This window comes from Mastigoproctus giganteus, chromosome 12 (genome assembly GCF_048544385.1).
Source record: "Mastigoproctus giganteus isolate SK-2022 chromosome 12, ASM4854438v1, whole genome shotgun sequence".
Lineage (NCBI taxonomy): Eukaryota > Metazoa > Arthropoda > Arachnida > Uropygi > Thelyphonidae > Mastigoproctus > Mastigoproctus giganteus.
In genome coordinates, this window is record NC_143586.1 from 139,033,411 (window position 1) to 139,060,513 (window position 27,103).

General features: G+C 38.8%; 1 protein-coding gene across 1 annotated transcript in view; it reads right to left on the reverse strand.

Annotated features, from left to right (window-relative positions):
• Window positions 1-27,103, reverse strand: part of LOC150077456 (dynein axonemal intermediate chain 7-like) — a 325,962-nt gene that overhangs the window by 65,101 nt on the left and 233,758 nt on the right. Inside the window, exon 15 of the mRNA XM_090385907.1 lies at window positions 11,149-11,331. Within this exon, the coding sequence (XP_090242033.1) occupies window positions 11,149-11,331 (183 nt within the window). The remainder of the gene's footprint in view (window positions 1-11,148; window positions 11,332-27,103) is intronic.

The following is a 27,103-nucleotide window of genomic DNA, read 5'->3' on the forward strand; positions in this document are numbered from 1 at the left end:
GCTGGAAGTCAAGAGAAGAATAAATTTTGAATGGATAGCATTCAGGAAATATAGTCACATACTGAAGAGTTTGTCTGAAACGTAAAATTATGAACCTATGTATACTCCCCAACATGACTTATGGAAGTGAAACTTGGGCACTCACCAAAAGAATGGAAGAGAAGCTGAGAACTACACAGCGAAGAATTGAAAGAATTATATTGGGAATCAGACTGTTAGATTAGAAGAGAAACACATGGATTAGGCAGCAAACTCAAGTAAAGGACATTCTTATCAAAACTAAAGAACTAAAATGGTCTTGGGCAGGACACACAGCTCAAAGACATGATGACAGATGGACTAAAAAAAAAAATAAATAATAGAATGGTATGTGGACATGTGTTTTTGTAAAGGGCGGCTCCTAGAAGGTGAGTTCAACTCCGCCTCGTATCTCTGTGAAGAACAGTATCACTACAAATGGGCCAGATGTGTGTGACGTCGGTTTGTGTGTATTATGTGTGTGTTCTGTTGTTCTGTTCTGGCCTCTTGACTACCCAGAAGCATCAGTCACCCAGACAGATGATTCTGGGTACTCGTCCACACCACGGGAAGGTGGACCAGTCCCAATGGAGCACGTACTGTCTCGATAAGAGACTCTGAACCACCTGATGTTGCCAAAAGGTGGGCCAGATTTCTCTGGGGGCCCACTTCAGAGAGGGGAAAAAAATAAATAAATAAAATAAAAAATAGCAAATAAAAATTAAATAAAAACAAAATCTATTTCCCGTGGTGAAAAAAAAAAAATAAATAAATAAATAAATAAAATAAAATAATAATAATAAACAAATAAATAATTATAATAATTCCCCGTGGTGAAAAAGAAAATATATTAAATAAATAAATTAAAAAAATAATGATAAAAAAATAAATAAAATAAATAAAATAAAAAAAAAAAATAATAAATAAATAAAATAAGAAAAATAAAATAAAGTAAATTCCCTGTGATGAAAAAAAAACAAAAAAAAAAGAATGGTATCCAAGAGGAGCCAGAAGAAAACCCAGAAGACAAAGGTGGAGAGGGATAGATGAAATTCATGAGTTTGTGGGTAGTAAATGGATAGCCAGTGCTCAAAACAGAAGGAACTGGAAAGTTAATGGAGAGGTCTTCATCCTGCAGTGGATTGAAAATGGCTGATGATGATGATGATCTTTTGATGGATAAGTTCTTGAACTAATTCCTCCTCAGACACTGCAATTAAGTCCCATTCTTTGATTACTCCTTTAGATGAATTTAAGGTATTGTGAGGAGTAACAGACACTGGCAATCCACCAAATGTCGTTATCATTAATAGACACTCAGAATGTTTGGATGTGGTTGTTTCAACCAAGAGATCTCCTGATTGTAGTCACTTCACCATTTTTGGTGATCCTGCAATAGATTCTAGATGTCTTTGAATCATAAATGGTGATAACTTGCCCACGGGCTGCGTGGACAGAGAGTGTATCACTAGAAAATTAGGGATGTCTGGACACTGTGCTTCTGTTTGAAGCATTTTTGGTTGACTAGTACTTTCATGACAGGATTCTTGTCTTTAGCTTGAAGGCTCTAATGGTGGAAAATTGCTAGAATCCATGATAGCTCCTTTTGGCCAGGGGGTTTATCTTTACCGCCCAGGTTGCTGCCCCGCTACGGAGAGGCAGGAGCAGTGCCACAAGGTGACCAAGCGGCAGAGTTAGTAAGTTAGTACTAATAGAAAAAAGCAGAAAGGTGGTTTTCCTTTCTGTGCTTCTGCCTACTTCTTGTAGTGCGAGAGAGAGAGAGAGAGATCTACTATGCTATAGAAATCAAGAAAACGCTGTTTGAAACTGTTCGCTTAAATTCTCTCTGTAGAAAACGCTTTGAAAAATGCACTAGAATCGCTTAGTTATGGAAAGCTTGGCACCCGGAGCCCTACCCATATGCAGTACTTTGCATTTGTCAGTGTTAAACTTCAGTTGCCACTTCTCAGCCTATTTGTCCAACTTATCTAGATCCATTTGCAGTAGACTACTGTCTTTACTGTCAGTAACAACCCTGCCAACCTTTGTATCATCTGCAAAAAGCAAAATTTGTAGCAGTATCTTTGATATTTATTATTTTGAATATTGCCAAGAAAAAATTGAGTTGCTCAATACTGGCAATTCATGAAACCTTCTTTGAAACTGTTTCTGGAGTACAGTACCCATTTGTTTCGGGAGTACAGTACCCATTTGTATAAAACCTACCAATGAAGTTCTTCATATGTTGAAAATGTATTGGCAATTTTTGTTCTAGATGCAGCTTTCACAAAGTTAGCTTTAACTTAAATGAATTTATAGAACTAACCATTTTAGCATATTTGTATCACAATATTTCTTATAATTAATATTTAATATATATAAATATTGAATAAATCAGTAAAAAGACACAAATCCGTTAAATAAGAACTATCAAGAATCATTTATTTCTGAAAGCAAACTTATAAACTATGCAAGGTCCCTTTGCTTAACCATCCTACTTCCATGTGAAGTATAAGATTCCCACATTCTGCTTCCACTTTAGCATTAGCATTGGCACAAAATGCAAGAAAGCAAGCTTATATAGCATCAGCGAAAAAAAAAAAACCCTTCTCATTTCACCCATCCACTTGCTCCAATTGTTTGTCTAGTTCTGCCTGAATCTATTTAAGCTATCAACTTCTACGACAGATGGAAGTTTGTTCCAGCAATCAACCACCTGCTAGCTAAAGGCAAACTTCTGTACATCTATCCTACAACTGTCTTTCCTCAATTTGAATTTATGCCCTCTCAGGTGATTATTCTGAGCAAGAGGAACAGTCCCATCAGCATTGAGCATGCTCAAACCATTCAAGCCTTATACACCTCAATCAGATCACCTCATAGGTACCTAGTCTCCAGACACTGTAATTTGCAAAACTTAAGCCTTTCTTCATAAGAGCAACCCTTTGTTCCATTCACTAATCTTGTTGCCCTTCTCTGTACTCGTTCCAGCAGCTCTACATCCTTCTTGAAATGAGGTCTCCAGACCTGTATACAGTACTCTAGGTGTGGCCTGACCATTGCCTTATACAAGGGAATAATCACCACCTTATCCCTGCTAGAAAAATTCCTGTATATCATTCACAAGACACCATGAGCTACTCTTTCAGACCATCTGCACTGCTCAGAAAACTTCATATCTGCCTGCACAATTACCCCACAGGTCCTTTTCACTCTCTACCATTGTCAGTGTAGTACCACACATTGATACGTTACTCTGGGATTACTGCTTCCCATATACAGTAGTTTACATTTGTCAATGTTAAACTTCAGTTGCCACCTGTCAATCTATCTGCTCAACTTTCCAGATCCTGTTGCAGCAGCATACTGTCATTAGTGTCATTAGCAACCCTGCCAAACTTCATATCGTCTGCAAGCTTGGACATTAACCTGATATACCATCATAAATATCATTAATAAGTAGAGAAAACAACACTGAATCCTGGAGTACTCCACTAATAACATTAGTCCACGAAGAGCAGTGTCCATTGGTTACCACTCTCTGTTTTCTCCCACTCAACCATCCCTTTATCCATAGCAGCAATTTTCCTGCAATGCCACACTGCTCCAATTTGTGCAGCAGTCTTCCATGTGCAACAGTATCAAAAGCGACAAATGGGCCTGGAGTACTGGGGTCCATAGTTTCAAATACAGATATATACAGTTATACCCAGATATTTATTAACAAATAAAGTACAAATAAAATAAAATATAAGTACAAAAACCAGTAGCTTTCTGAACACGTGTCCCTTTATCAACTGATAAGTTAATATAAAATTTTGAATACACTACAAGCAAAGTGTGGCACGTTAATCATGCGTCATTGTTGTAGCACGGACGTGTGCTGCCTTACGCCAGTGATCATCCATCAATAAAATGGTTGTCTCTAGGATGGGATGCAGACGCATGCCTTTCTGGCGATTTAATGCCTTAGGGTTGTTTATTATGTTTAGTGACTCTAGCCATAGGCGGTGGCGAAAGTGTCACGCGTGGTCCACTATCTCAAAGTCGCGCTTGGGGTCAAGATCGTGGTTGGTAGCCCAAAAATGTTCTGCGAGCACGGACTGGTCAGTTTCGGCAAGCCGGATTGCTCTGTCGTGTTCCGTGAGGTGATCCTGGAGACGTCTCGATGTCTCACCTACGTAGCAACTGTTACAGGCCTTACAGGTGATATGGTACACTACATTGCTGCGTAAGACAGGTGTGACAGGGGTCTTCACACTGGAGACAAGTGAACGTAGGTTCCTACCGGGTAATTGTACAAATTTGATGTTGTAACTTCTAAGGATCTTCGAGATACGTCCTGACACTCCTGGATAGTACGGAATGTAGGCGGACGATATGCCGACTTGCTTCGGAGGTCTTGGGTTGAATGTAAGTTTTTCTGCCTGTAACAGGCATCTGTTTAGTACATGGGATGGATAACCGCATCTGGTTAGGTCCGCCTTCACACGTGAGATCTCGTTACGTCTAATTGTGTCGGTGCTGGAATGGCTCCAGGCCCTGGAGAATAGGGTGCGGGCAGTGCTATTGAGATGGCTTGGAGCATGGCCGGACCCGTAGTTGGTGAATTGACTGCACCACATGGGTTTGCGGTATACTGAGGTCTCTAGACGTGGGCCTACGCGATGCACTAGTATGTCCAGAAACGGGAGCGAACCGTTCACCTCTGATTCTACGGTAAACTTGATGAAATTGGATAGGGAGTTGAGGTGTTCTAGTAGTACCGTTTCAGAACCACGTGGTATTATGGTAAAAATATCGTCGACGTATCTACACCACGTTGTAATAGGTGTAGGTGGGTTCTGGTGTATCTGCTCCTCTAGATCTTCCATGGCGATGTTAGCTACTACGGAACTGACAGGGGCACCCATAGCAGTGCCATGTACTTGTTTGTAGAGTGAGTCTTCAAAGGTGAAGATGCTGCTAGAGAGGCATAGGTTGAGGGCGGTACAGATGTCATCAGTGGATAGTGTCATCAGTGGACAGGCGGACGATATGCCAACTTGCTTCGGCATATCGTCCGCCTACATTCCGTACTATCCAGGAGTGTCAGGACGTATCTCGAAGATCCTTAGAAGTTACAACATCAAATGTGTACAATTACCCGGTAGGAACCTACGTTCACTTGTCTCCAGTGTGAAGACCCCTGTCACACCTGTCTTACGCAGCAATGTAGTGTACCGTATCACCTGTAAGGCCTGTAACAGTTGCTACGTAGGTGAGACATCGAGACGTCTCCAGGATCGCCTCACGGAACACGACAGAGCAATCCGGCTTGCCGAAACTGACCAGTCCGTGCTCGCAGAACATTTTTGGGCTACCAACCACGATCTTGACCCCAAGCGCGACTTTGAGATAGTGGACCACGCGTGACACTTTCGCCACCGCCTATAGCTAGAGTCACTAAACATAATAAACAACCCTAAGGCATTAAATCGCCAGAAAGGCATGCGTCTGCATCCCATCCTAGAGACAACCATTTTATTGATGGAGGATCACTGGCGTAAGGCAGCACACGTCCGTGCTACAACAATGACGCATGATTAACGTGACACACTTTGCTTGTAGTGTATTCAAAATTTTATATTAACTTATCAGTTGATAAAGGGACACGTGTTCCGAAAGCTACTGGTTTTTGTACTTATATTTTATTTTATTTGTACTTTATTTGTTAATAAATATCTGGGTATAACTGTATATATCTGTATTTGATTATCAAAAGCCTTTCTATGATCCAAATATATGATATCAAAGTTATTCCCTGCATCCAGTCCTTTTGTGACCATATCATAGTATCCAATCAAATTGGTTAGACAAGATTTCCCCTTAACAAACCCATTCTGTGTCCGAGCTATAACTGAAGTATTATGTAGACGACCCTGAAGTGTTCCTTTAACTAGTGCCTCCATTAATTTCCCTGGAACAGAAGTTAAACTAACAGGTCTGTAATTACTTGTGTTGCCCTTTGATCCTTCTTTATAAATTGGGGTCACATTTGCACATCTCAAGTCCATGGGTATATCAACTGAGTCCAAGGAAGCTCTCATAATTATGGCTAAGGGTTTGCTTACTTCCTTTTCTACCTCCTTTAATATAACTGGATAGATCCCATCCACCCTAGGTGAATTTCTTATGTTTAACCACAGGGGCTCACATCTGGTGAGTATGGGCTTGGCACACCCAGGATCCTAAGCTGGATATCATCATTCTTCTCTTTCTTGGTGATTCCCTTCTAATTCTGACTCTCTCTCTCTCTCTCAGAGTAATTCAGGTATTTGTTTTTTTTTTTTTTTTGGCTGGTGCAGCATAAGCACCATATAGCTAATAATAATAATAATAATTATTATTATTATTTCTCCTCCACTTTGCTTTCAGTTATTACAAAACAATCTAGCTCACTGCCAGAGTTTAATTCACCTCTGGCATTCCCCTCCCTCATGTGTGAATGTAGATGCAAAATACTCATTTAGTTTGTTAGCTACCTGAGCAGGATCATCAACAGTTGAAACATTGATATCAAGTGGACCAATCTGATTCATCCACTTTCTTCTAGGTGTTTATATAAGTAAAGTTAATATAAGTAGGTGGGTCAGAAAACTGCTAGATTGGGGGGATACAAGGACTACTAGATTAACAGTAGCCACTGGCAGAGGAGAAAGTGATTCTTGCACTCCTTCTATTGGAATGAGCAGCAGCCTGGAAAATAAGATGCAGGATATTTCAGAGACTGCTGGGAATCATGGGGGTACAAGTGAACACATGGGTTGTGTTAGGGTGGCTAAGAGGAAGAGCAGGTGCATGTATACTTGCATGTACACTAATGGTAGGAGTTTAGTAAATAAATTTGATGAATTTGAGGTATTGCTCAAAACATCAAAGGCAGATATTGTTGGGATTTCAGAGACGTGGTGTCACACAGATATAAGGAATGCAGAACTGGAATTTGGGGAGTATAATGTCTACAGAAAGGATAGACAGGATAGGAAGGGAGGAGGGGTCATGCTATTAGTTAAGAAACACATAAATCCAAGGAAGTGAAGCCAGTCGACATCGCTGGACAGTGCAGTGTCGAGTCAGTTTGGTGTGACATAAGCATTGGGAGATCAAAATTGAGAGTAGGAGTGTGCTATAGGCCTAATGACTCTGATGAGTATAATAAGAAACTGTACAGAGAAATAGAGTGGGCCAGTAAATCAGAGAGTCTTATAATGGGGGATTTTAATTTCCCAGATATTGACTGGAATTTGGGGGTTGGTCACTCACACACTAGCAAGGCTTTTGTGGATTTATTGGATGATTGTTTTCTACATCAGCATGTTCGGGAGGCAACTAGAGGGAGTAATACTCTTGATTTGATTATCAGTAGTGATTCTTCATGCATTAAGAATCTGCAGATAAATGAACCACTAGGTGGCAGTGATCACAGTGTTCTGAAGTGGGAGTTACTCAAAGAGGTAACTACCATTAGGAGTAAAGGGAAGGGGTATTGCTTTCGTAAAGGCGACTACGATGGACTGAGAGTATTTAAATTCTATACAGTGGGATCAACTGATGATGTTACCAACAGCAAATTCAAAATGGGAAGCATTCAAAGAACTTATCTTGGAAGCTACTAGGCTTTATATACCAACTAAGAAATATTGTTCAAGGTTTAGGCCTAAGTGGATGTCATATGAACTAATGAGGCATATGGCAGAGAAGAAAAATGCATGGGATGCATACAAATTAACACGTGACACAGAAGCCTATGATAGATACAAGTTGATCTGTAACCAAGTTACAAAGGAGGTGAGGCAGGCGAAGGCAGATTACGACAGATCCTTGGCAAGGGATGCAAAGAAAAACAGCAAAGAGTTCTTTACTTATGTAAACTCTAGAAGGAAGGGGATGAATCAGATTGGTCCACTTGATATCGATGGATCAACTATTGATGACCCTGCTCAGGTAGCTAACAAACTAAATGAATATTTTGCATCGACATTCACACATAAGGAGTTATTCAGCGAGGGGAATGCCAGAGGTGTACTCAACTCTAGCAGTAAGCTAAAGAATCTTTTAATAACTGAGAGTAAAGTGGAGGAGAAATTGTTGAAGATAAACACAAGAAAGGCACCTGGGGGGGATGGGATCTATCCAGTTATATTAAAGGAGGCAGCAAAGGAAGTAAGCAAACCCTTAGCCATAATTATGAGAGCTTCCTTAGACTCAGGGGAGGTACCCATGGACTGGAGATGTGCAAATGTGACCCCAATTCACAAGGGAGGATCAAAGGCTGACACAAGTAATTATAGACCTGTGAATTTAACTTCTGTTCCTGGAAAATTAATGGAGGCACTGGTTAAAGAAGCACTGCAGGATCATCTAGACAAGACTTCAGTTATAGCTCGGACACAGCATGGTTTTGTTCAGGGGAAGTCTTGCCTGACCAATTTGATTGGCTACTATGATGCAGTTACAAAAGAACTGGATGCAGGGAATAACTTTGATATTATATACTTGGATCTTATAAAGGCTTTTGATACTGTTGCACATGGAAGACTGCTGCACAAATTGGAGCAGTGTGGCATTGGAGGCAAATTGCTGCTATGGATAAAGGGGTGGTTGAGGGGGAGAGAAGACAGAGAGTGGTAATTAATGGACACCGCTCATCATGGACTAATGTTATTAGTGGAGTCCCTCAGGGTTCAGTATTGGGTCCTTTATTGTTTTCTGTATTTATAAATGATATTGATGATGGTATATCAAGCTTAATGTCCAAGTTTGCAGATGATACAAAGGTTGGCAGGGTTGTTAACAACAGTAAAGACAGAATGCTACTCCAACTGGATCTCGATAAGTTTGACAAATGGGATCAGAAATGGCAACTGAAGTTTAACATTGACAAATGCAAAGTTCTGCATATGGGTAGCAATAAAAGAAGAGAAACGTACCAACTGTGTGGTACTACACTCAGGGAAGTGGAAGGTGAAAAAGACCTTGGGAGTAATTGTGCAGTCAAATATGAAGTTTGCTGAGCAGTGTAGATGGGCTGCCAGGGCAGGTCATGGAGTCTTGTCAATGATATATAGGAATTTTGCTAGCAGGGGCAGGGAGGTGATTATCCCGTTATACAAGGCAATGGTCATGGCACACCTAAAGTACTGTGTGCAGGTCTGGTTTGTTGTTTGTTTGTTTGTTTGTTTGGTTTTTAGGAGCATTAGCAACTAAGGCCATATTGCTCCAGGATATGTGGTGGTCGTGCCCTGATCTTTCCGCATCCTCCATATTTGGTGATGACGGGTTCGAACCCCGGTCTAATCAAGAAGCGTGTGCTACGCACTGCTGCTCCTTCCCACCTGGCTACGGAGGCGCCGTGCAGGTCTGGAGACATCATTTTAGGAAGCATGTAGAGTTGGTATAAATAGAACAAAGAAGACTGGTGACAAGATTGGTGAGAGGGAATGAAGGGGTACTCTTACCAAGAAAGGATAAAGTTCTGCAAGTTGCAGCACCTGGAGACTAGACACTTGCGAGGTGTATAAGGCCTTGAATGGGTTGAGCAAACTGAATGCTGATGGGATTCTTCCTCTTGTTCAAATTAAGAACCTATGGGTGCACAGATTCAAATTGAGAGAAGAAAGTTGTAGAATAGATGTGTGGAAATTTGCCTTTATCCAGGGGGCAGTTGATTGGTGGAACAGACTTCCATCTTTTGTTGTGGAAGTTGATAGCCTAAATAAATTAAAGGCTGATCTGGACATTTATTTGGAACGAATGGAGGGGTGAAATGGGAGTTTTTTTTTGGCTGATGCTGCATAAGCTTGTTTTCTTGCATCGTATGACAATGCTAATGCTATTGAGCAGCCCCCCCCCCCACACACAATTGATAATTTAACTTAGGATTACTATAAACAAGATCAGAAACCTTGCATTCACTTCATTCAGCAGGTGGTTGACTGTTGGAGCAATCCATATGTTGTTATGGAACTGGGTAGTTTTAATAAATTTAAGGAAGAACTAAACAAAGTATTGGAGGGAATGGACAGGTGAGGTCGGAAGTGGTGTTTTTTTTTTTTTTTTTTTCGGCTGATGCTTTTGCATTATTTGCCACTACTAGTACTACTTACAGCTTAATTTACATTTTTTAGACTAATTGTGTAATCTATAAATTGTATAAGTGTTGCTGTTATAGCCACATTCTCAGTTCTAACTGTGAAAAGTCTTGTCCAACTTAATATGTTTGTTTGTTTGTTTTAGTTAGTTGTTGGCGCATCAGCTTCTGTGGCCATAATGCACCTCCCAAGGTTTTTGCAGTAATCTCATTCAAGCCCGAGGCGGGATTCGAACCTGCGACCTTTGGGTTGCCAGGCAGGAACTTTACCCACCCGGCCAGCCCGGTCGGCACTTAATATGATCAACAGTTTTTAACAAGGGCTATTAGCATAAACCCATGAGGGATCCACTTATAGCATAGGTCCATTTAGAGCACTGCCTGTTTATGACTGCTCTTTGTCTTCATATAGTTAACCATCCCTTTATCCACTACAGCATCCCACTCTCAAGCGCCTCCATAGCCAGGTGGGCAGGAGCAGCAGTGTGTAGCACACGCTTCTTGATTAGACCGGGGTTCGAACCCATGACCACCAAATATGGAGGATGCGGAAAGGTCAGGGAATGACCACCGCTTATCCCCGGAGCAATATGGCCTTAGTTGCTGATGCTCCTAAAAACCAAAACAACAACAACAACAACAACAACAATCCCACTCCCAGTAGCATTCAAGATATTTGCAAATAGAAATTCAATGTTTAAGTATCATCTTACTGTTACTCAACTTTACATTACGTGTTTGTCATATGATGTTTAATTATTTGTGTTAATTCCTGGGCACAACAATTCAGGCTGTGATGGTCTATTGCTATGTTTTATTCTCTACAGTCTTTGTAAAAGGTATAAACATGCAATAAAGGATTTTAATAATATATGCAAAGGCACCTAAAAATGGAGCTTGCAGGAAAAAAATTTGCCAACATCTGGTTTAGACCAGTGATAAGGTCATTATCCCTACTTTGTTTGATGATGGCTAATTTTAAAAAAAAAATTACTTACTCTGAAAAGAAGCTCTGGTTGCATCCACTGTTTGTATAAATGAGTAAGACAAGGCTTATCTGCATACTGAACTGCCAAAAGTCTACTTCCTTCTTCTCCAATTTCCATTTCTACTACCACTAAAGATCCTGAAATTGAGAGTTTGGCTATTCTTGGTGATGGTGCCGGCTTCAGTTCCCAGGCCTACAATTATATATAACACATTTCTACAGATCTTACCATTTCACCATTCCACAATTTTAAGAAATGCATGTAAAATTTTATTTCTTAATTAAACTGAGCATGACTTTAAATGAGTTAATTCCATCAAGATCTACAGTTAAAAAATACTATTACTCCACAACATTTACCTGTGTGGTGAGCATCGTCCAGGATCTATACCAATCCCTTGATCACAGGCAAACTCCTCTCGGGGTGGGGGGTGGGTAGGGGGATCAAAAATTTTTAAGTTGGCTTCAGCGGATTAACTGAAGGGGATTAAGATCAGATCGACAGTAGAAAAATTTTTGTTTTCCTTAATTTGTTTAAATATCATCAGTAAATTTAATATAACTCTGCAAAACTGAGCATTATATGAATCTGAACACAGAGTGTCTACACTAATGGTTTTGAAATATTTTTTAATCTCTTTCTTAGGGAATTGGATCAATTTCTATAAAACAAAATTATGTTATATAACTATAATTATCACTATATGGCTATACATTAAGCTTATTGACCTTTAGTTTAAGTTTATTAAGCTTACTTGTATTAAGAAAATGGGTTTTACAGAAGTACAAGGGTTCTCGTGATTGATCAGAAAAACAAAAGTTTTTATCATCGGTATTTTATTAGTATTAATATTAACCACATAGTGCAAAAAAAGCCAAAGGCTTTTGTTGCCCCATCAAAATAAAAAGTAATAGAAGTCTGTTAGCCACAAAGAAGAAACAAAAGCTCATAAACTACTGGACTATATTATCAAACAAAACAAAAATAAAACTTCCATTTGTACCATTGGTATTAAAAATAACTTATATAATAATCAAATTAGACAAATAACTCAGACAATAAACTTAGAGAGAAGGCAATAATCACAGTGACCAGTAATTATCTAGATTTATTCTACAAGACTGAGCTCTAGTAAACTTTGGTGACCCCAAGGAACCCTCTTTTCATTTAAAGAATTTTTGTTAATCCATGAGTTTAACAAAATAACATAGGTCTTGAAATGCAATGTACATGCAGGATGAAGTAATATGGGAGAAAACACACCATGCCTTTGTAACAACCAAGAAGATTTAACAGTAAATAACTGCTTCCAGAAGATTACAAGAAAAAACAGTAAATAAAAAATTTCAAATTTAGTAACACTGACCATACTACACATAAAATTTGGAATGATTACATATAATTATCATTCAGTAGGCATTTGCAGAGAGTGGATATGTTTTAAGTTGGCTTCAATGGATTAACCGAAGGAGATTAAGATCAGGTAGATAATACACAAATTTTTGTTTACCTTAATTAGTTTAAATATCTTGTAAATTTAATTTCTGTAATTTTGTAAACTTGATTTCAGTAATTTTTTGAAATGAATTTCTACAATATTTGATACATTTAAATCTTATCTTTTCTAAAGTTATTTCTGTTAAGTCACAATCTTTTGGTAACTTTTAGTAGCTTAAATTTTTAACATCGGTGTGGAAAAAGTTTTGATAACAGTTTAATTGTTATAATATTTTGTTAATTTAAATTTTATCTAAATAATGGTTGTTACAAAATCCACTTTCAATACTTCATCTGAGGATATCATGACAGAAATGGCTGCAGCCATTTAACATTTCAGATTAAAAACTGATGTGTTTTTGATGGATATGAGTCACTGAGGAATTTGGCTTGCCGTAAAGCCAAATAAAACTAAGAACTTGTCAGGGACTGATCTACTGACCTGCTAGGCATTGCACCACTCACTCATGTCCCAGAATAAAATCAAGTAAATTTAATTACAGATTATATGTTCTAAGCTCTCCAATTTGCTTCCTTGGTGAATGGGGAAACAAACCAAAGCTAATAAAAAAAAAAAAAGTCCAAAAGATCATGATGTCTGACATCTTCATATCAGAGAGTTAGAAGCATTACAGAGAGGATGGAGGTTACCATTGTTGTTGGCTGTTGCATTTGTCTCCATCACCTAATCTAATGTGCAGAGGTCTGTCATAGGAGAAAGAAGCTATTAGCATTAGCATTAGTAGAAGCATACGATGCAAGAAAGCAAGCTTATACAACATCAGCCAAAAAAAAAAAAAAAAAAACCCTCCCATTTCACCCCTCCATTAGTTCCAATTGCCTGTCCAGCTCAGCTTTAAATTTATTTAGGCTATCAACTTCCACAACAAAAAATGGAAGTCTGTATCACCAATCAACTACCCGTTGGCTAAAGGCAAATTTTCACACATCTATTCTACAACTGTCTTTCTTCAATTTGAATCTGTGCCACCTCAGGTTCTTAATCTGAGCAAAAGGAAGAATGCCATCAGCATTCAGCTTGCTCAACCCATTCAAGGCTTTATACACCTCGCAGGTGCCTTCTCTCCAGGTGCTGCAATTTGTAGAACTTAAGCCTTTATTGGTAAGAGCACCCCTTTGTTTCCTTCGCCAATCTTGTTGCCCTTCTTTGTACTCGTTCTAGCAACTCTACATCCTTCCTAAAATGAGGCCTCCTGACCTGTACACAGTACTCTAGGTGTGGCTGACCATTGCCTTGTATGACGGGATAATCACCTCCCTGTCCCTGCTATCAAAATTCCTATATTTCATTGGCAAGACTCCATGACCTGCACTGGCAGCCCGTCTGCACTGCTCAGCGAACTTCATATTTGACTGCACAATTACCCCTAGGTCTTTTTCACTTTCCTCTTCTCTGAGTGTAGTACCACAGAGTTGGTACATTTCTCTTCAGTTATAGCTACCAATATGCAGTACTTTGCATTTGTCAATGTTAAACTTCAGTTGCCACTTCTCAGCCCATTTTCCCAACTTATCTAGATCCAGTTGGAGTAGCATTCTGTCTTTACTGTCATTAACAGTAAAGACAGAGTGCCAGAAGTTGATAAACTTCTTTCATTAAACTGAGTGCCAGAAGTTGATAAACTTCTGGCACTCAGTTTATCAGCTACGAGAGCATGTTCATCAATAGTCAACCCATCTATGTTAAGTGGTTCAATCTGATTCATCCTTTTCCTTCTAGAGTTTACATAAGTAAAGAACTCTTTGCTATTTTTCTTTGCATCCTTTGCCAAGGATGTCTCGTAATCTGCCTTCGCCTGCCTAACCTCCTTTGTGACTTGATTACAGACTAGTTTATATCTGCCATAGGCCCCGTGTCACCTGATACTTTATATGAATCCTATTCATTTCTCTTCTCTGCCACGAGCCTCATCAGTTCATCTGATATCCATTTAGGCCTAAACCTTGAACAGTATTTCTTAGTTGGAATGAAAAGCCTAGTAGCCTCCAAAAAGTCACTGAAAGCTTCCCATTTAGAATCCAACGTTGATAGCGTCATCAGTTGATCCCAATGTGCAGAACTTAAAAACTGTCTGAGACCCCCCATAATAACCTTTACGAAAGCAAAAGCCATTCCCTTTACCCTTGATGGTAGTTACATCTTTAAGTAATTCCCACATCAGTACATTGTGATCACTGCCACCCAGTGGTTCCTTTATCTGCAAATTCTTAATGCATGAATAATCACTGCTGATAATCAGATCAAGAGTATTACTCCCTCTGTTTGCCTCTCAAATACGTTGCTGTAGAAAACAGTCATCCAATAAATCCACAAAAGTCTTGCTAGTGTGTGAGTGACCAATCCACAATTTCCAGTCAATATCTGGAAAGTTAATCCCCCATTATAAGACATTCTGATTTACTGGCCCACTATTTCTCTGCAAAACTGCTCATTATACTCATCAGATTCATTAGGCCTATAACATACACACCTACTCTCATTTTTACATTCCCAGTGCTTATGTCACACCAAACAGACTCAACATTGCCCTGTCCACCAACATCAATTGGATTCACTTCCTTAGATTTTATTTCTTTGTATTTCTTAACTAACAGCATAGCCCCTCTTCCCTTTCTGTCCTGTCTATCCTTTCTGTACACATTGTACTCCCCAAATTCCAATTCTGCACTTCTTATGTCTGTGTGACACCGTGTCTCTGATATCCCAACAATATTTGCCTTTGATGTCTTGACTAGCGCTTCAGGCTCATCAAATTTATTAACTATACTCCTAGCATTGGTGTACATGCAAGTATACAAACACTTGTTTCTACTCTTAGTTACCCTAACAGAGCCCATGTATTTATTTGTTCCACTATGAGGCGCCTCCGTAGCCAGGTGGGAAGGAGCAGCAGTGCGTAGCACACGCTTCTTGATTAGACCGGGGTTCGAGCCCGTCACCACCAAATACGGAGGATGCGGAAAGGTTAAGGAATGACCGCCGCATATCCTGGAGCAATATGGCCTTAGTTGCTAATGCTCCTAAAAACCAAACAACAACAACATTTGTTCCACTATGACTCCCAGTGGTCCTGGAAATCTCCATTGCCTTGCTTTCCAGGCTGCTGCTCATTCTAATAGAAGCAGTGCAAGAATCACTTTTGCCTCTGGCTGTCGCCACTGTTAACCTTTTAGTTTTTTTTTTTTTTTTTTTTTTGGTAGTTGTTGGTGCATAGGCTTCTGTGGCCATAATGCACCTCCCAAGGTTTTTGCAGTACATTGATCCAAGCCCGAGGCGGGAATCGAATCCGCAACCTTTGGGTTGCCAGGCAGGCACTTTACCCACCCGGCTAGCCCGGTCGGCCACCTTTTAGTCTGTGTATTCCCCCAAGCTAACTGTTTTCTGACACACCTATAGCCCTAAGACTGCCTTGATGGCATCATTCTCTTTATTAAGCCCTAACACTGCCTTGACAGCATTAGCAAATATTCTTGCACCATTTCTATTTAAGTGCACCCCGTCCCTGTAGAAGCAGTCTCTCCTGTAAACAAGCACAGAACAGGCTAAAATATTCTACCCCTTGAGACTTGCACAATCTCTCCAGGGCCAAATTGATCGACAAGGTTCTCATCATATACACCCTCCTATCGTGTCTGGGCAGAACTGCAGATGCTTTCACATTCAGCCCTAACTCACGACTTTTTTTCAACATTGACTTGTGCTTGTTGAGTAAATCTGCAGATCTCTTACTCCTAATGTCATTAGTTCCAATGTGTACAACAATATCACCTTTTGTGCCCTTAAGAGATGATATCTGCTCTACAGCGTCATCAACTTTCGTCCCTGGCAGACACACCCTGGTCCTGTTCCACGTTTCCTTCTTGCATAGTATATTCCCTGTGCTTGCTCAGTGCCAGTATGAGATGCCGTGGCTTGAGATGTGATGATGTTAGTTTTGTATTTCTTTTCCACTGTATTTTTGTGCTGCTAAGTCCTTTATAAGCGCAAACCATGTTAGTTGCTGATGGCATCACAGTTTGGTGGGAAGAAATCCAGGTTCAAATGCTATGTTCTTCATTCCTGTTTTGAGCATGAAACGTCATTAGAGAGCAGTAGACAATTTATGAAAAAAAGCCAGCTTGTGGGGGATCTCATTTAATGTTAACAGTGGTAAATGAAGCAAGAAAACAGTGGTAAATAGAAGCAAGTTTATACAATATTATCTAAAACAAAAGAAATTCCCACATCACCTATTTATTCCTGCCAATAATTTGTCTATAATCATTCCTAATCTTTATTCAAGCTATCCACACAACTAGTCGAAAATTTGTTCCAACAATCAATTACTCTCTGGCTGAAAGCAAATTTTTGCATTTCTATGCTGCAACCATCCTTTCTTAATTTAAATTTATGTCCCCTATGTGTATTGTCTGAGCACAAGCAAGGATGACATCAGCATTTATTTTATTCAATCCATTCAAAGCCTTAAACAAACATCTCAATCAAGTCTCATTACAGGTGCCTAGTTTCCAATTTGCAGAACTGTTTTATAGTGTTCCTTTAGTAAATAAATAAGAGGAGTTTACCTCAATATCGTACGTGGAACACTTCCGTATGATACCCTCCAGAAATTAAAACGGAAAAAACGAAAAAAATCGCAACTTACCGGTACATAAAAGTAAAATATAAATAATTAAAGAAAAATATAAATAATCAATTTAACACAATACAAAAACAATTAAAATTCAAATTAACACAATTAAAAGAATCTAACGAAAATATTCAAATCGATTTTCCTTCCTGAAGCTGACAATGCTTTTCGACCGGCTGTCGTGATCACAGGAACGAAAATTACCGAATCAGGCTAAACCTGATTCGGTAATTTTTTCGTTTTTTCCGTTTTAATTTCTGGAGGGTATCATACGGAAGTGTTCCACGTACGATATTGAGGTAAACTCCTCTTATTTATTTACTAATATTATTATCAACGTAGAACATATTGAGTATTACATCTCTGATTCATACTATATAGTGTTCCTTTGTAAATGTCCCCTTTTGTACTCATGACTAATCTTCTCTGCACCAATCTCAACTGATCTATAGGCTTCATAAAATTAGGTTTTCACATATGAGATGCAGCCTAACAACAGCATTATACAATGGGATGATTATTTCATTGTCCCTACTAACAAAATTCCTGTACATCATTGAAAGAACTCCATGAGCCTGTCTATACTGTTCACAGGACCTCAGTCTGACTGCACAATTACCCCTCAGTCTCTTTCATTCTTCACTGCCTTGATTATGGTACTGTTATTGTGGGATTACTGCTACCCATATGCACTATCATACCTTACACTCATCAATCTGATACCTCAATTAACACTTCTCAGTCCACTGCCCAATTATTTTTTGATTTTGTTGAGTGGCATACCCTGATTCTTGACATTAACCATCATGACAACCTTTATATCATCTGCAAAAGGCTGGGTATTAAAATCAATGACTTCATTAATAAATATTGGACCCAGCACAAACCCTGAGAGACTTCACAAACATTAGTCCATGAAGAGCAAAACCCATTAATAACTACTTTCTACTCTCGACTTCTGCCGCCCAACTATGTCTTTATCCATAGCAGTAACTTATTCTTATTATTATTATTATTAGCTATGTGGTGCAAGGAAGCCTGAGGCTTATGCTGCACTAGCTGGAAAAAAAAAAAAAAAAAAAATCCCAGAGTTACCCAGAGAGAGAGAGAAGTAAAAAGGAATCACCAAGAAAGAGAAGAATGATGATATCCAGCTCAGGACCCTTGCTATACAAATTGGGGCACTGTCCTCAGGACAGTGCCCCAATTTGTATAGCAATCCAATATGTGAAACTATATCAAAAGCCTAATTATAATATAATTGGGAAAGGACACGTGGTTTCTATCCATACAGTAAAATTTATACTATATATTAATATATATATAATAATAAAATAATGCTATTATACTACATGAAAATTCTTAACATATAGGTTTTATTAAACTTGTATAAAATACAAGCTCAATACTACACTGATTTGTTAGCAGGTGACATTTCAGATTCTTGATGAACCCATCTTCAGACTATTAATGCTATGAGGGAATAGAAGATCTTCACAACATGAAAATTACTATGAAATTAATTAAAAAATTAAAACTAACATTAAGTTAAGGAATATATACACTTGCATTAATATAATGTAGAGAATACACAAGATTTAGAACTCTATAGTCAAGTTAAACCACAAGTAAAATATTAAATAAAAACGTGACAATTATATATATATATACATATACTTTGGAACAATTGGTCTTCTTACTTCCTGCACTGTAATACAAACAACAAAAACATGCCTTGTGCAGGGATATATAAAGATAATCAGGTAAGATAGGGTTTGAATACAGCCTTATGGCAAAGGTCAAAAAATATGGCAAGCTGGTTCCATGCTAAAGACTTGAGCTGGGAATTCTGTTGGAACTCTGGATATCTGGGTGGTGTAATCTCAAAGGGCCCAACACTGTTCACCAGGTAGTATTACATGTTATAGGTTATGGGGGAGATGTATGAAACGTAACCATTTCTTCCTTTTCTATTGTTGTTTTGAAAATGTTGAAGTATAAGCTGTCAAAATTTGATCACTGTTTTTTGTTAATGGAATGGTCACTGAAGAGCTTTATAAAAAGGCTTCCTTCCTTAAAGGTTCTTCTTTTGTAGTTTTGATCTGTGGTGAGTAAGATGTGTCTCTGAATTCCCAGGTGAAGAATTTCAGAATGCAGCAATGGAAGGCATGGTAGGCTGTATCCAATTTGTCAGACCTACCACACTGCACATCATTCCTGGGTTCTTCAAGTCTTGACTGAAGATGCCTGTAGGATTCTCCAGTATATAACTCCACAGCCACACTTTATGTCATATGTTGGCTCTCTTGGATTATCTTCTGGAAAGCTTTTAAGGAAGCTTTTTTAAGGGAAGATTAGCTGCACTGAAAAAAGTGGCTGTGGAAAGTAGCCAGAAATCCTTGTGTTCTGGCTACTTTCACTATCTCTTTGCTGATGCCTGGGACATGTGGTATAATACATGTGGGATACATATACAGTATGTAGAAGATCTTTCATTTTCCTTCTGGATTCGTTAACTTCTTCTTTGGTCTGTTCTATTACTTTTGTTTATCACGTAGAGTAGGTAACCGTTGTTGAGAGCTATTTGGGTTATGTTCAAGAGCTATTTGCAGCAGAAGTTGGTGGTCACTACTTATCATGAGAGTCCAAAGTAATATGTACGATTTCATTATTATGAAATCATACGTATTTTGGGATATAGTTGGTGCAAAAAAATAGGAATAACGAAACTGTGTGTACTTCGAGACCTCAAGATATGTAGTAACTACCAACTTCTGCAAAAAAAAACTCTCAACCATAACCCAAATACTCTCAACAATGGTTACTTGCTCCGCATGATAAACAAAGTAATAAACCAGACCAAAAAAGAAGGCAATGAATCCAAAAGAAAAATGAAAGCTCTCCCACATATATGTATCTCATATGTCCAGGCATCAGTGAAAAGACAGCAAAAGCAGCAAGAACACAAAAAGTAGCCATATTCTTCAGCAACTCATCTTCCTTTAAACAAAGGCTCAAATTACCAGATGATAATCCAAAAGGGCCAAAATATCACATAAGGTGCAGCTGTTGAGTCATATACATTGGAGAATCCTACAGATGTCTTCAGTCAAGATTTGAAGAAAACAGGAAGGATGTGCATGTGGTAGGTACGACAAATTGGATACAGCCTATCATGCCTTCCAATGCAACAATCTCTGAGAATTCAAGGATACATCTGTACTCACCCCAGATCAAAACTATAAAAGAAGAACTTTAAGGAAGCTTTTTTTTTTTATTAAACTCTTTAGTGAGCTTTCCATAAACAAACAACAGGAATCAAATTTTGACAGCCTATATTTTAACATTTTCAAAACAACTGAAAAGAAACAAAGAAATAGTTACAATCCATACCCCCATAACATGTAATACTATGTGGTGAACAGCATTGGGCCCTTTGACATTGAGATTATATACCACCCAGATATATAGAACTTCAACAGAATCCCCGACTCAAGTCTTTAGCCTGGAACCAACTCGCCGTATTCAATATTTGACCTAAGGTCATGAACGTTCATCCAATTTGCATGGATAACCTCAAACATATCTTACCTGATTCTCTTTATATAGCCCTGCATGAGGCAAGTTATTGTTATTTGTATTACAGTGCAGGAATTAAATAATTCAGTTCCTCCAAAGTGTATGTATGTATAATTGTCATGTTTCTATTTAATATTTAACTTGTGGTTTAACTTGACTATAGAGTTCCAAATCTTCTGTGTTCTCAATGTTATATTAATGCAAGTATATACATTCCTTAACTTAATGTTAGGGAATATATATACTTAGTTTTAATTTTATAGTAACTTTCATGTTGTAAAGATGTTCTATATTCCCCCCACAGCATTTATTTTTTTTATTTTTTTATTTTTTTATGAAAACCCCAAACACGAAAGGTATCAAAACCTATAGTACTTAGTACCGTGCATGGGTTGAAGGAGAAGTATGGGGGAAGGGGGGGGTGCTGGAAACTTTGCTCTAGAGACTAAACATGGGTTTCACCACTTCAAGCCTCCAATAAGCAAAGTGGTGGTATTTCACCGGTTGATGAAAGTCATCTACCACCTATATGGTCTGAAGATGGGGTTCAGCAAAAATCATGAAACATCACCTGCTAACAAATTAGTGTAGTTGTTGTTGTTATTGTTGTTATTCGGTTTTTAGGAGCATTAGCAACTAAGGCCATATTGCTCTGGGATATGTGGTGATCATTCCCTGACCTTTCCGCATCCTCCGTATTTGGTGGTGACGGGCTCGAACCCCGGTCTAATCAAGAACGAGGGTAGCCTGTGCGGATGTACATTTTTGCCGCTCCTGGAACAGAGAAGTTTTTTCTGATTTATTTTCTGTTTTATTAGCTTAAATTGGCATATTAACTTATTTTCTAGAGTAGCTTTATATTATTATTTACGATACTTAAATTAAAGTAACTTAGATAGAGATTTTGTAGGTATTACTTAGTATCGGAAAGGGTATCAAATCCACGTGTTTACTGTTCATAAATAGCCGCCATTGTTACGCGATACATAATATCTCGAAATAGATAGCATAAGCTTAATATAGTATAGTATAGTACATAATATTGTCAATTAATCAGATAATTAATCTTGTTGAACTTAATTCTCAATTAAATTGTACCTTTAACTATACATATAACGACTTGGGTTACGTAACATAAATAATTAGTAAAAAATAAATAATTAATACTTGATACGGAAGTTATATAAAGGGATTTCGTAGATAACACTCGATACTGAAACATAAATATAGCGTTATAACTGTGTTGGGATATAAGTTTAAGGTTTTAATTTTGTACTGAAATTGAAATTTTATTGAAATTAAATCGAAATCATGACTCTGACCAGAGCAGCAAAGAAAAAGGCTCAAGCTAATGGGAGTGTGTGGCTCAAGGGATAACTGAGGGGGGCAGTTGTCCTCTGAATCACAGCCTATTAAAATGCACTACTTGCTTGATGTTTGTGGAGCAGTCAGGTATGAGACATGACACTGCCATGGGGGATGTCTTTGTGTGTGCGCGATGCAAGGAGTGTAAGGAAATCAGGCGACAACTCAGCATTGTTATGGACCTATATGAGAGCTTGAAGGACAGGGTGGATGCCCTCGAAGGATTAAAAGTGAGGAGCCCATCAAGCTCTCAGCTGCCCACACCAATGTCAGAGCTTGCGCTTGGTCATCAAGCAACACAGCAGCAGCCCACAAAGCAGAATGTGCTGGTCCCAAAGGAACAAGTAGTTGTTGGTGAATCTATTGTCAGGGAAACGGGAAACTTGCTTTGTAAAAAGGATAGGTGGAACAGGACCAGGGTATGTCTGCCAGGGGCAAAGGTTGATGACGTTGTAGAGCGGATATCATCTTTTAAGGGCACAAAAGGTGATATAGTTGTACATGTTGGCACTAATGATATTAAGAGTAGGAGACTGGCGGAATTACTTAACAAGTACAGGTCACAGTTGAAAAAAAGCCATGAATTAGGGTTGAATTTGAAATGTCTGCAATTCTGCCCAGACACAATAGGAGGGAGTATATGATGAGAGCCCTGTTGATCAATTCGGCCCTGGAAAGATTGTGGGGGCTCAAGGGGTAGAATTTTTTTCAGCCTGGTCTGTACTTGTCAACTTAAATAGAAAGGGTGCAAGAATGTTTGCTGATGCTATCGAGGCAGTGTTAGGTGTGTCGGAAAACTGCTAGCTTGGGAGGATACAAGGACTAATAGATTAACAGTAGCCACTGGCAGAGGTGAAAGTGATTCTTGCACTGCTTCTATTGGAATGAGCCCCAGCCTGGAAAATAAGATGCAGGATATTTCAGAGACTGCTGGGAATCATTGGGGTACAAATAAACACATAGGTTGTGTTAGGGTAGCTAAGAAAAAGAACAGGTGCATGTATACTTGCATGTACACCAATGCTAGGAGTTTAGTAAATAAATTTGATGAATTTGAGGTGTTGCTCAAAACATCAAAGGCAGATATTGTTGGGATATCAGAGACGTGGTGTCACACAGATATAAGGAATGCAGAACTGGAATTTGGGGAGTACAATGTCTACAGAAAGGATAGACAGGATAGGAAGGGAGGAGGGGTTATGCTATTAGTTAAGAAATACATAAAATCCAAGGAAGTGAAGCCAGTCGACATTGCTGGACGTGGTGTCACACAGATATAAGGAATGCAGAACTGGAATTTGGGGAGTACAATGTCTACAGAAAGGATAGACAGGATAGGAAGGGAGGAGGGGTTATGCTATTAGTTAAGAAATACATAAAATCCAAGGAAGTGAAGCCAGTCGACATTGCTGGACAGTGCAGTGTCGAGTCAGTTTGGTGTGACATAAGCATTGGGAGATCAAAATTGAGAGTAGGAGTGTGCTATAAGCCTAATGACTCTGATGAGTATAATAAGAAACTGTACAGGGAAATAGAGTGGGCCAGTAAATCAGAGAGTCTTATAATGGGGAATTTTAATTTCCCAGATATTGACTGGAATTTGGGGGTTGGTCATTCACACACTAGCAAGGCTTTTGTGGATTTATTGGATGATTGTTTTCTACATCAGCATGTTCGGGAGGCAACCAGAGGGAGTAATACTCTTGATTTGATTATCAGTAGTGATTCTTCATGCATTAAGAATCTGCAGATAAATGAACCACTAGGTGGCAGTGATCACAGTGTGCTGAAGTGGTTTTTACTCAAAGATGTAACTACCATTAGGGGTAAAGGGAAGGGTTATTGCTTTAGTAAAGGCGACTACGATGGACTGAGACAGTATTTAAATTCTATACAGTGGGACCAACTGATGATGTTACCAACAGCAAATTCAAAATGGGAAGCATTCAAAGAACTTATCTTGGAAGCTACTAGGCTTTACATACCAACTAAGAAATATTGTTCAAGGTTTAGGCCTAAGTGGATGTCAGATGTACTAATGAGACATATGGCAGAGAAGAAAAATGAATGGGATACATACAAATTAACATGTGACACAGAAGCCTATGATAGATACAAGTTGATCTGTAACCAAGTTACAAAGGAGGTTAGGCAGGAGAAGGCAGATTACGAGAAATCTTTGGCAAGGGATGCAAAGAAAAACAGCAAAGAGTTCTTTACTTATGTAAACTCTAGAAGGAAGGGGATGAATCAGATTGGTCCATTTGATATCGATGGGTCAACTGTTGATGATCCTGCTCAGGTAGCTAACAAACTGAATGAATATTTTGCATCAACATTCACACATGAGGAGTTATTCAGCGAGGGGAATGCCAGAGGTGTATTCAACTCTGGCAGTAAGCTAGAGAATATTGTAATAACTGAGAGTAAAGTGGAGGAGAAATTGTTGAAGATAAATACAAGAAAGGCACCTGGGGTGGATGGGATCTACCCAGTTACATTAAAGGAGGCAGCAAAGGAAGTAAGCAAACCCTTAGCCATACTTATGAGAGCTTCCTTGGACTCAGGGGAAGTACCCATGGACTGGAGATGTGCAAATGTGACCCCAATTCACAAAGGAGGATCAAAGGCTGACACAAGTAATTATAGACCTGTGAGCTTAACTTCTGTTCCTAGAAAATTAATGGAGGCACTGGTTAAAGAAGCACTGCAGGATCATCTAGACAAGACTTCAGTTATAGCTCAGACACAGCATGGTTTTGTTAAGGGGAAGTCTTCCCTGACCAATTTGATTGGATACTATGATGCAGTCACAAAAGAACTGGATGCAGGGAATAACTTTGATATTATATACTTGGATCTTAGAAAGGCTTTTGATACTGTTGCACATGGAAGACTGCTGCACAAATTGGAGCAGTGTGGCACTGGAGGCAAATTGCTGCTATGGATAAAGAGGTGGTTGAGGAGGAGAAGACAGAGAGTGGTAATCAATGGACACTGCTCATCGTGGACTAATGTTATTAGTGGAGTCCCTCGGAGTTCAGTATTGGGTCCATTATTGTTTTCTTTATTTATAAATGATACTGATGATGGTATATCAAGCTTAATGTCCAAGTTTGCAGACGATACGAAGGTTGGAAGGGTTGTCAAGGACACTACTGACACTATGCTACTGCAACAGGATCTGGAATGGTTGAGCAGATGGGCTGAGAGGTGGCAAATGAAGTTTAACATTGACAAATGTAAAGTACTGCATATGGGAAACAGCAACCCCAGAGCAACGTATCAATTCTGTGGTACTACACTGACAGTGGTAGAGAATGAAAGGGACCTGGGGGTGGTTGTGCAGGTAGATATGAAGTTTTCTGACAGTGCAGACGGGCTGCAAGAGTAGCTCATGGTGTATTGTCGATGATATATAGGAATTTTTCTAGCAGGGATAAGGAGGTGATTATTCCCTTGTATAAGGCAATGGTCAGGCCACACCTAGAGTACTGTATACAGGTCTGGAGGCCTCATTTCAAGAGGGATGTAGAGATGCGGTAACGAGTACAGAGAAGGGCAACAAGATTAGTGAATGGAACAAAGGGTTGCTCTTACGAAGAAAGGCTTAAGTTTTGCAAATCACAGCGTCTGGGGACTAGGCACCAGCGCGGTGATCTGATAGAGGCGTATAAAGCCTTGAATGGTTTTAGCATGCTCAATGCTGATGGGATTCTTCCTCTTGCTCAGAATAATCACCTGAGAGGGCATAAATTCAAATTGAGAAAAGACAAATGTAGGATAGACGTGAGAGAATTTGCCTTTAACCAGCGAGTGGTTGGTTGGTGGAATAGACTTCCATCCCTTGTCATGGAAGTTGATAGCCTAAATAAGTTTAAGGCTCAGCTAGACAGGTATTTCAAATGAACAGAGGGGTGAAGTAGAAGTGGTTATTTTTTATTTATTTATTTATTTTATTTTATTTATTTTATTTTTTTTTTTGGCTGATGCTGCATAAGCTTGCTTTCTTGCATCAAATGCCTCTACTAATGCTAATGCTAAGAAGCATGTGCTATGCACTGCTGCTCCTTCCCACCTGGCTACGGAGGCACCTATTAGTGTAGTAATGTGCTTGTATTATATATGAGTTTAATAAAACCTATTTCTTAAGAATTTTCATGTGGTATAATAGTGTTACAGTCAATCCCCGTATAACACATGTTTACACTACACGAATTAGATCATACGTGATTTATAAATAGGGGAACAATATCGTATATAACACAAACCCAATTCACTTATGCACGATTTGCCTTTGTGTTTACAAGAAATTGCAGTCGAATGCAGAATCACCCCAACTGAATGCAACATGATAGGAATGAAGAGAAGATTCTGAAAATGTATTTGTTTTTTATATCAGTGAAGGGGAAACAGGTTTCACCATAATAACGTAAAAACCCACACAATTCCGGCTATTGGTATTATTGCAACTGCAATTAGATCGAGTTTATAACAGATTCCATTAGAAGAAACGCAACTGGAAATTGTTTTTATTGTTTTATGGTAACCCCCAGAAATGTGCTTTAGTAAAATGTGAGCTAGTGAGGTGTTAATAGTGTGTCTCTGCCTTCATATCTATACAGAAGCCTATTATATCTATAATAGGCTTCTGTGTCACATGTTAATTTATACATATCCCATGCAATTTTTTTCTCTGTCACATGTCTAATTAGTTGATCTGACATCCATTTAGGCCTAAACCTTGAACAATATTTCTTTGTTGATATGAAAAGCCTAGTAGCTTCCAAGATTAATTCTTTGAATGCTTCCCATTTTGAATTTGCTGTTGGTAACATCATCAGTTGATCCCACCATATAGAATTCAAATA